Source organism: Corylus avellana, chromosome ca4 (assembly GCF_901000735.1).
Source record: "Corylus avellana chromosome ca4, CavTom2PMs-1.0".
NCBI lineage: Eukaryota > Viridiplantae > Streptophyta > Magnoliopsida > Fagales > Betulaceae > Corylus > Corylus avellana.
Genome location: NC_081544.1, coordinates 5,983,811 through 5,994,982, shown reverse-complemented (window position 1 = coordinate 5,994,982; position 11,172 = coordinate 5,983,811). Strand labels below are relative to the sequence as shown.

Here is an 11,172-nt window from a genome sequence, read left to right as displayed (position 1 = left end):
GAGCCAAGTGTCTATAAACATTTAAAATGCACATTAAATTCTTAACGTCAATAATAACAATTTACTAATTAACTTAGATTAAATTTAATGTGCATTTTAACAGCCACATCATTCTTAGAAGGACTCAAGAGAAACTTGTAACATTACTCCTATTTTAAATGCATTTGAAGATTTTTCCTTCAAACTGATTTAAAGAAAGAAAAAAAATTCATTTTTTGATTCACCTTAATTTGTGCTCATCAATCCCATTTCCTACTTTAATGTTCTGCTTTTAGTTGCACCGTTTTGTTGTTTTTGACATTGCTATTCTTGTTCTTTTTTGAGGTCTGTCATCCTCTTTTTTCTTTTTTTTTTTCTCTTGATGGTAGAATATATGAAAAATATAATATATTTTTCATATATTTCATAATTATGTAAATATCAAATATTCTCTATTTATGAGTTGATTGTTATTAAATATTGGGATTGTAATCAAATCAAGGGGATTTGATTACTATACTTATATTTATACATTACCCTATAAATATGGACATTTGTATTGTAGACAAATAAAAAAAGTTAATGAACATAATGTAACCCTTAGGGGTATTCCGAGAGGTAGACGTAAGTGTCTAATACCAAATCACCCGTTGTGTTTATTTTCTATATTGCTTCCGCATATATTTCCGCATCTTTATTATTTCAACATGGTATCAGAGCTATTTCAACATGGTATCATTATTTCAACACTTACGTGTTTGTTTAAGCAAATAAGTGATGAGAAAAGTAAGTTGTTCCACGGTTCTACTATAATTTTATGAGAAAATGTGTTAATTTGTGGATCTAGCTAGAAGAAAGAGAAAATGGGGAGAGGAAAGATTGTGATAAAAATGATTGACAACTCGACGAGCAGGCAAGTGAGTTTCTCCAAGAGAAGAAATGGGTCGCTCAAGAAGGCCCGGGAACTTTCCATCCTTTGTGATGCTGAAGTTGGACTTATTGTCTTCTCCGGCACCGGCAGGCTCTATGATTTTGCCAGCTCTAGGTATTCTCTATCTCTCTCATACAAAAGAATGCATTTTATACTAGATTACGTTCTGCATTTCAGTAGTACTATAGTGATGTAAAATATTCTTGACTTCTTGTATTCGGTGAAAATAATTAAATTAACAAAGATTTCCTAAGCAAATGATTTTACATTACACTACTTGTTTTGGAGAATGTGCAAGAACATTATATGTCCCTCACAGATAGCCTCACCACGAGGCGCCATCAATGATAAATGTTGGATTGGGTTTTTGACTTTCTTGCCTCTAATTGATGTTTAATGAGAAAAGTTGAAACATTTTATGACATTTAAAATCGCACCTCCCAAATCATGTTTCAAGAGTTAATCGTTCACGTTAGCAAAATGACATTGTTATACCTCAACAATAAATAATGATCATAGACAATGGTGTACTTGTTCAACATACGCTACCAACACGCCAACAGCACTAGAGACGAACATAGATACAAGACCTCGGTAGGCCATGGCCACCCCAGCTTTGCAATTTCTTTTTACTGCTTTTAAGATTTGTATTTGAGATGATTTCCAAAAAAAAAAAAAAAAAAAAATTGTATATATTTGAAACAAAACAGATTTTACTTTGGCCCTAGGCCATAAGAAAACAGTCCAAATGTCCAATAATTGTTTTGTTTGGCTCAGACCCACAAAAAAAATAATAATAAAAAATTAAAAAAAAAAAGAATGTAAGTTTGCATTGGGCCTCTTCTACATCATCAACTAGATTCCTCGCAGAGTCGACTATATGCTCAATTATCTATATATTTTTTTTCCTGCTCTTTGCGAGTTGTAACATCATGCATCTATTTGCTAGTAAAAAGACAATGTCGCTATTGAATAAAAAATATTTCTCATTCATACGTTGGTCCCTGTCCATAAAAATTCCAAGTTTCGTTTCTGAACAGCGCCAACTTACAGTAATAAAACCGGATTTGAAGCTTTCTCCTCCTCAAAATAATAATAATAATAATAATGATGATGAAGATGCAGCTAGGTCAACAAAAGCCTTTGAATCTAATTCAGCAATACTTGCACCACGAATATTGAATATTGTTTATATTATTTTATTATTAATTCGTCCTCTTTCTTTTATACAAGACTATATTTACTATAATATTTGTTCTTGTATGACCAATTAATAACTATACTTGCACCTGAAGTGCTTTAATTTAAGGAAGAAGATCTTGGAATGACAAGATTGTCCTTAACTTAATTGGTTTCATGCTGAGTGGATCAGGATGTTACATCTAAATTCTATAAATAGAAGAAAATTATACATATCCCATCAAACTTACATCTAAACTTTAAATTTTAATTTATTTTTAAGGAAAACTTCACTTAACCTCTTTATCACTTTCGTAATCTCTTCCCTAAAGTTCAAAAACGCTCATTTAATTAGTGAATTAAAGTTTACAAAATTTGCATTGTTACCCATTTGTTCCGATGGATGAGAGATTCTCAAAATACCCATGTATTTTTCCCAGCTTTATTTTTTCTGTTTCACTTTGTCCATGATTATGGTGCCTGACAACCTGAGTTATTCCCTCTCTTGAAGTGCTACTGTTGTTGTACAAACCACACACACTCAGTATCTTTATTCATTGAAGAGTCTACCAAAGGGTTGGAAAGGAAATGTGTTACAAGAAAATGTGTTACAAGGAAATGTGTTACCTCGGTCAAACGTTTCTAGCCTTACTTTCAAGCTCACACAATGAGATGAAACAACACCTTAAGAAAGGCTCTAAACAAACCACCATTAAATTGGTGGTTTATTTTTTCAAAATATTCTTATAAAAGAGTGTATGAAGTTTTAAAAAAACATATGTTGTGTTTTATTTTTTTAAAATTATTTTATCTATTTTTTTTTATTTCAAAAGTGTTTTGTATTTTATTTTTTTAAGAAGCGTTTTAGTTGGTAATTATGGGCCTTTACAATTTCGTCTAGTGAGATTTGGAATGAGATCTCCAGGTCCAGAAGTTTCGGCTCGAACTGCCTGGGACAAATGGGCCACACATGCCTCTGCTGGGCCGGGTCGAGCCAATTAAGCGAGGGTTACCTTAAACCCGGCAATTTCTCCGCCGGACCTATCGAACGTCGATGACTCCCTCGCTGCTAAGAAAATGGAGCTCTCTCTCTGCACTGAGAGTCGGAGCTCGGAACTTCCGATCAAACGCTGCGTTGGAGGCTCTCGTCAAAGCTTCGGAAGAAAAAGTCCCCAACGTAGTGCTCTACAACTACCCATCCTTCTCTGGAGCCTTCGCGGCTCTCTTCGCCCACCTCTTCCACTCTCGCCTCAATCTCCCTTGCCTTATTCTGCCTTTCTCTTCCGTTGAGCCTTTCAGGTACAATGGCTTTGAACATATTCTTCGTTTTAAAATTTCTTGGTTTAGTATTTATGCTTATTGGGGGCCTAGGGGGCTGTGTTTGGCTGTCGAGAAAGTGTAAGAAAAGCTCACTTAGAGCATTGGGCTTAGTTGAGATCAAATTTTAAATTTTGAAACCGATAGTTTTAAAAATACATAAATGTGCTACTGTTTTCTTTGGGCATTTCAGGTTCTTCAAGGAACAAAACAGATCCTTGACTTGATTATAATTATATTTTGCTATTCTAGGGTTGAAGATTTATACGTTGAAGGGCTTGAGAGGTGCTATCTGGTTGACTTTCTTGGTCCAAAAGGATTTGCCATGAAACTTGCTCGGCGTTCGTCATGCGAGTAAGCTAAATTTGATGTCTCATCGTCAATTTATTTTCAATTATCCATCTTAGCGTGCTAATGATCGTGTTTTATTTTTTCTCACGTGGGTTTTGAATGCAATGTATAACTTGTTTAGTACTTTTTTTTTTTTTTTTTGATTCAATTAGGGTAATAGGCTTTGATCACCGAAAATCAGTACTTGCGCAGATTCCTTCAGCTGAAGATCATCCTGATAACCTCAAATTTCATATAGATATTGAGAAGAGTAGTTCTACTGCTGTATATGAATACTTTTCTAATAAGCTTGCAGATATCAGATGTCCTGATGTAAGTAGAAATTAGACCATTATCCTTCATGCTTTATTCTCTACTCTAGCACCTTACAATCAGATAACTGAAGCATGAAGATTTTTTTTTCTTTTTTTTTAATATTTTTGAAACAAGAGGGTGGTTGCAAGTTTGTTGGACCCAAAAGACCAAGATCGTGTTAAAACAGTTCTTAGGTATATTGAGGATGCAGATCTTCGCCAATGGAGCTTAGCTGAGATCAGGGCATTTAACATTGGACTTGGTGAATGGCGCTCAAAGTTGAACTGTATCACTAATCCATACGTGTATGAACAGGTTGGCAATTCAAATTCCAATGCCTTTTGTTTCTGTTAAACATATATAGTTCCAGATTATTTTTGACTCATTGTTTTTGGTTAATTTTACCATTGGTGTTTTCTGTTAGCTGCTTGTTGAATGCTTATGTTGCCTTCTGCTCGAATCATGAGAAAACTCTTTGTGTGCGTGTGTGTGTATGTACATATATATATCTGTGTTGTGTGTCTCTATTCATCTAAATTGTCTTTCAGTGGGTGTACACATTTCAGTTCAACTAAGTGCAGTAGCTATATTAAGCACATAGCAAATTCTTGGCTCCCATTTAATAAAAATTTCAAACATTTAGTATCAAATGCTTTACAATTTCCATTATAAAATCATAATCCCATGAAAAGACAAGTTCAAAGATTTATGGCTTTACATTTTCAATTTTCTGGGACTGATTGTGATCATGCCAGCTTTTTCTCTTAGTTTTGAGGGTTTCTTCTGCTATAAATGATCATTTACCTGATATATAGTTAAATAAACATCAAATTCAAATTGCATTCTGTCTTGATGCATTATCTCTAGAAACATTATTGCAGTTATAGCCATTCCTATTTTTTAATTCAGTATTTGTATAGAGGTAAGGTTATGCGGAGAAGTAGCTAAAACAATTTTTGTGAACTTCATGAGACACATCCAGCTTAAACACATTAATTTGAAGTTTTAAAAACGTTTTTAGTTTAAAGTGATTTTTTTTTTCTTTCCAAATTTGGACCTTGAATAGTGTATTAATTTAGCCTATTTTATTAGTACAGGGTTTAATGTGTTTTGAAATTGGACTCTATTCCTGTTTTGCCCCTACATTTCTATTATTTCGTATATTGTTTCTGTTTAGTAGATTAAGCCTCTTTAACCTGATTTGGATCATCACTATTGCAGTTGCTGGAATTAAGTTCTGTGGATTTAATTGCTAAGGGAAATTCTTATATTTCCTCTCGCCAGAATGCTGCGAAACAATTGCTGGATAATGTTTTCAAAGTTCGATTGGGCAGGGGATTTTATGGGGAGTGTCTGGTAACAATAAGTCTCTACATTTTACATGCATGCATATATTTGATATATTTGATGCCTTCGTTAGATTTTCATCCTATAATACCACTCCTACTTTTATTTGGTCAACTCACTATCTAATTTGGATGGATGGATTCATTTTTTATATGGGCTTTTTAAGACCACTTTCCCATCCATATTACTCTGCCTAACGTGGAACCATTTGATGCCTTTGTTATGATTTAATATTAAATGCTTAGAATGTGGAACTTTTTCCCATAGTTTTTTAAGCAAATTTTTATTCTCTCATGGTGGTCTTAGGGAACTAGAGTGGATGGAAATTCTGAGTTGAGTGATGAAATTGCCAAGCAACTTAGTATAAAAAGTGCTGCAGCTGGTCTAAGGTATTTTGTCTAAGCAAAGGTGTAACATGGTTTATGTATTCTTGTAGAGTTGTATCTATCATTTTAAAATAATTGTCTGCTGCTGCATGTGGCTGCCTACCCATTCCGGTAGTTAAAACATCAAATTAGTTTTTTTTTTGTTTTTTATAAATAATTGGCCCCAAGGAGAAGGAATGAGATATTCAAACAAGTGACTTCCGCTTCATGAGGCGTGGTCCCCAATTGGCTGAGCTATCCCTTAGGCTTAACATTAAATTAGTTTTTTGTCAACATTGGACCCAAAGTTATATTCTAGGTTGCTATGGCTCTATGCTCCACTGACAACTAATTGATGAGTGCTTGTACATGATCCAACCAGCTTGATTCATAATTTGTTGTCAAAATATTATTTTCCTATGAATGATGAACTCTTTACTTTTAAAAAGATTGTTTTTTGACAGGTAGACACAATTCATTAAAAAGTGCAAAAGATATAATCCAAGTACATAGGAAGCATACAAGAAAAACCCTTAGCTAAAAAGAGATTGTCATAAACGGGGAAAAAAAAAATTCCAGTTTTCTAGTGCTTACTACATATTTCCTTTTGTGGATTGGTAGTTTGTTGCTTTTGGGTTTTTTTTTTTTTTTCTTCATTTTCATGGTCTTTCAATTAGACGCTTCAAAGTTATTCAAGCAGTATGAATCATAGTTTGTCAATTTTTTTAATCCTCCAAAATTTTGGATTTGGTTTGATGAACAAGGATGTTAAAATTTGAGGGCCTGTGGCGTTTGGGCCAAATGACAATTCACATCCCCCTAAAACAGGGGGTGGTGGGTTAGATCAGGGGTCTGTGTCCCTTTCAGTGTGTGAGTAATTTTACCAAGAAAAAAAAAATAAAGTGTTTAACTTTTGAGAAAATGACTTGAATCAAGAACAATAAATGGACTGTTGACTGCAGAACCTCCAAGAGCCATTTTGTTGTTTGGACTTCGGTTCAGAAAGTGATCAAGTTAAAATATGGAATATGGGACTTATATGTCATTAGAGATACTTGGAATTTGCAAGTTATTTAGGAAGATATTAGAGAGGATATTTGGAAAGACAATAGATATTTTTGCCTTACTTATTTTTTAGTCGTCCGTAGAATATAATTTTTTTTTTTTGATAAGTTAAATTCATTAAAAGTACAAAAAGACACAATCATAGTACACAAGAGGTATATAGAAGAACCCTAAAGTATAGAAAAGAAGAACAACACTCCAAAAACTTAGAGAAATTAGAAACAGACAATCTAATAAGCCCTACTATCCATGTTTAAAGAGATTGGAACATCTTCTTCAACTCTAACATCACCGTCTTGCGATAGTCAAAGCTCCTTGCGTTTCCTTCTCTCTAAATACACCACATTAAACATAAAGTAGCCAACCTCCACAGTTCCAAAACATTATGGTGTCCCAATTGTCCCTCCAACTCACCAACAAATCTTTCACCCTTCAAGGCATAACCCATGCAACTCCAAACAACTAAAAAAGCAAGCTCTATAATTCTCTTGCAACCTCACAATGAAGAAGGAGATGATCAATAGATTCCCACTTTTCTTACACATACAACAACAATCCATCACAATAACATGCCTCTTTCATAAATTATTCAAAGTTAAAAAATTTCCCTAAAGCTGCCGTCCACATAAAGAAAGTCACTCTTGAGTGAGCCTTAACTTTCCCCAAGAAAAGGGGAACTCACCGAAGTAGATAACATATAATAGTAATACTTCACTTGAAATGATTTTCTTTTAAAAGGAATCCAACACATTTTATTCTCACCTCCTTGCCTTACACTTTTGGGAATACAACAACTCAAAGAAATTATAGACCACTTCCACTTTCCAATCATGCACAGGTCTTGTAAAGGATATCTTCCAATGAATAATTCAATTCTGAAACTGCATATGATTTGCCACCCCCGTATCTTTAAAACAAGCAATAATGAATAATTCTGGAAAAGAGAATTTCAAAGGCTGCTCCCCACACCATAAATCATGCCAAAACCACACCATAGATCCACGTCCCATCTCATACCTCACAATTTTAGAAAAACCTGCCCACTTCCTCCTTATACTTTGAAACACTCCCACACCATATGGCCCCATAGCCTCCTTAGAACACCAACCTCTCCCCAAACTATCATATTTAGTGTCCACCACCGATCTTCATAAAGCCTTCCTCTCCGTAGCATACCGCCACAACCAATTAACCAAAAGGGCTTGGTTAAACTGAATCAGATTTTTCACCCTCAAACTCTCTGAAATGATTGGAGTACATATTTTCAACTACTTCACTAGATGAAACTTAAATTCTCCACCAATACCCCCCAAAGATAATCCCTATGAAGTGTGCACAAGAAGGCATATATATAAAGTAGATGTAGAAACATATGTGAAGTAGAAAAAGATTTGCATGAGAAATATATTCTAAGAGTCCATATTTATTTGGAATGTTTCAGGAATTATGGAGATATTTCAGGATTTATTTGTTGTATCCTGGAATTACTTGAAACTATGGGAGACGCCCAATAAATTCTATTTCCTATATCATACATGAAAATTTTAAAAAATTATGGGATAAATTTTACAACCAGTTGAGTTTACTATGGCCTAGATCTAGTTGGCAAGATAGTCTGAGCTTTTTGGGTTTCAACTGAAGTGGTTAACCATATTCTCTGCATCTGCCCTTAGGTTAGCATTGGCAGGGTCAGAGGTGAAACTTTCTCATGCTAGTATTTAAACTATTTATTTAGGAATTTGAAAACTAGATATAGTTCTGGTTTTCCTTTTAGTGTTGGCTCCGTAAGCGGTGCGTCATTTTGGTTGATAGGTGTTGTATGTATAAAAGGAATGGGGAATCCATGGACCATCTTCTTCATTGTGAGGTTGCTTGTACCATTTGGAATGGGTTGTCTTAGGTTATGTCTAGACAAATAGTTAACTTGTATGCTTGTTGGTGGATTGTCAGCAACATTCAAAGTGCTACTGTGCGGAAGATGATGCCTGCATGCCTTTTGTGGTGCCTATGGAGGTAAATGATGGCAGAAGTTTTGAGGATGATGAGAGGACTTTGGAGGAAATGAAGTCTTTATTTTTCATTAGTAATTAGCTATTATGATTTTCTTGTTCTTTTTTCTTCTAGTTAGGTGGCTATACGGCTTCTATTGTATACTCCCAGCGTACCTAGGGCTGATTTACAATTTTAATAATATCCCGATTACTTATTAAAAAAAAAAAAAAAAAAAGATTTATTATCTTGACACTTTCTCAAGTGTAGATTAACAATCTGTGTAGTTTAAGCATATCTAGATATACAAGTGAAAGAATATATATATATACACCTAGTTTTTTCCTTGGCACTGCATTGGTTGATTGAAACACCATTGAAAAAGCTTCCCCTACTAGTGTTTATGGTTGTTTATTCTTATTTACGATTAATTAAATCCTATCCCATTTCTATAGTACGATGTTATTTCCATTGTGTTATTAGCTCATGAAGTCATTGGTATTTGATTATTTCGGTATTATCTTCCTCTATTGATGATGTCAGGCCTATAGGAGCTGTTGTATACATGCAACGATATAACCTTAAAATGTGCTTGAGGAGTACTGACAGTGCCACTGATACCTCTGAAGTTGCTAAGGTTTGCATCATTATCCACTAAACCATGCATTTTACCTTCTATGATAGAATATTTTGGACTAAATTAGTCAGTCCACATCTTGGAAACATGAAGGCATATGGCGGAGGAGGTTCCCCAAGTTCTAGCTCCTTTATTATAAGGATGGATGAGTATAACCAGTGGCTTTCAGTGAATTCGACATGAGCATGTCAAGGTGTGAAACACTATCCTTCCAATATTTTATGCTACTGGACTTTGTTGAGTTGCTAAGCCATCTTTCTCAAATTTCTCTTTTTGACATATTAAAACTACATATAAGTTTCCTGACTAATCCAATTGTTAGTATTAGCTGTCAGATAACTGCCAAAAACATCATCAAATACATAAAATTATTACCTTGAAAGCAAGCATTAATGATGAACCTGTGGTTTAATGGTATTTTTCCTGAGGTGCCACATTATTGAGTTGCTAGCTCAACACCAGTCAGGCAAATGAGTCCAATATGATAGATTCTTAAAAGCAATAATGCAATGCTCTATATAATAATTTATATCTTAAATTAATGATTTTTTTTTTTTTTTTTTTTGATAGGTAATCAAAGAAGTTTTATAAAAAGCGTAGGCGCCCCAAGCATACAGAAAATATACAAAAAGGACACAAAAAACAGGAAAAAAAAAAGAAAGAAAAAGCACCCACGAAAGCCCAAAAACACCCGAAATCCCAACAACACCGAAAACACAGGAACTACCAAACTAGCCCACAAAGAAACCTAACAAGCCCACAAGGACCTAAAGCCCTCACACCCGAAACCCACGAGGACACTCAATGCTACCACACGTGATCCTTGACTTTCCCTCGCCGCGCAGACACTTTTGCATCACCATAGTTACCGAAGCTTTATAAATTTAACAACTCCCTCTTGCCTTTAGTCTTATGCCGCCCAACCTTTCTTCCCGAAGAAAATCCTCTTTAACAACATCTAGTAGCGCCAAGGTTGGATCCTCATCTTCATCACAATCCAACACCCAATCAAGTGGGTCGGGGGAAAAAGCATCCAAAGGGTAAGAGAAATCGCCATAATCCCCATCCCAAACCTCATCTCCCTGATCCCACACAACAATCTTATTAGATGGACCAAAACCTACCAGCCACTTCCGTGATTGGATTAAGCCAGTCAACTTGACATCGACTGGAGTGCCTGAGGAGCAACCACCCAAATCTTCATCCACTCCAACTTCCATAACAACTAGAGGTGACGAAGTCACAACTGACACCTCAAACGATGGATGAGAAATTAATGATTAGTCTTTTTTTTGCCTTTCGCCTTTGTTATATGGACTTCAATACTTTCATGATTAGCTTTGAATAAATACTAATTTATATGGAGTTCAATAGCAGTTATATTGAAAGCAATCATGAATAGATTCTTTCACTTAATTCATCATAACCACTTTCCAAATTCTAGGGCTTGTTAGAAATCTGTGTGTCTCGAAAGTTCCAAGTTATCAGAAAGTGGCCAATAATGTATCTATAGCACAAACCAATGTACTAGCACCCTTGGCATGTGCAAGGCCAAAACTAGCACATGGTCCTAATAATAGTAAGAGAAATAGAGACTTCAAACACCAAACGCGGAGGGGGCTTGCGGAAGTTAAGCACATGTTTAAATAAACACCAAACATATGTGAATTCCTACTTAAACAATAAAAACAAAAAACAAAAAAAGTATGGGATGGCTC

General features: G+C 34.9%; 3 protein-coding genes across 7 annotated transcripts in view; 2 read left to right on the top strand and 1 right to left on the bottom strand.

Annotated features, from left to right (window-relative positions):
• Nucleotides 1-836: 836 nt before the first annotated feature.
• The window catches only part of LOC132177936 (MADS-box transcription factor 23-like), a 13,607-nt gene continuing 3,271 nt past the window's right edge, over nt 837-11,172 (top strand). The window contains exon 1 of the mRNA XM_059590410.1: nt 837-1,024. Coding sequence (XP_059446393.1) covers nt 843-1,024 — 182 coding nt within the window. The 5' untranslated portion in view covers nt 837-842. The remainder of the gene's footprint in view (nt 1,025-11,172) is intronic.
• LOC132177481 (uncharacterized) overlaps nt 3,141-11,172 on the top strand; it is a 45,284-nt gene continuing 37,252 nt past the window's right edge. For 4 of the 5 annotated variants that reach the window (XM_059589825.1, XM_059589826.1, XM_059589822.1 and 1 more), the window contains exons 1-8: nt 3,141-3,388; nt 3,659-3,760; nt 3,910-4,069; nt 4,187-4,366; nt 5,273-5,407; nt 5,705-5,787; nt 9,361-9,454; nt 9,548-9,647. In XM_059589825.1, coding sequence (XP_059445808.1) covers nt 3,144-3,388; nt 3,659-3,760; nt 3,910-4,069; nt 4,187-4,366; nt 5,273-5,407; nt 5,705-5,787; nt 9,361-9,454; nt 9,548-9,637 — 1,089 coding nt within the window. In that variant the 5' untranslated portion in view covers nt 3,141-3,143 and the 3' untranslated portion in view covers nt 9,638-9,647. Of the gene's footprint in view, nt 3,389-3,658; nt 3,761-3,909; nt 4,070-4,186; nt 4,367-5,272; nt 5,408-5,704; nt 5,788-9,360; nt 9,455-9,547; nt 9,648-10,024; nt 10,115-11,172 lie in introns of those variants that run through there. The other variant, XM_059589823.1, reaches the window with a different exon arrangement.
• LOC132177482 (uncharacterized) lies at nt 10,339-10,672 on the bottom strand (the record flags this gene model as incomplete). Its single annotated transcript, XM_059589827.1, is given in 1 exon segment — nt 10,339-10,672. A coding segment is annotated over 1 exon segment (334 nt), but the record flags the coding sequence as incomplete, so codon positions are not given.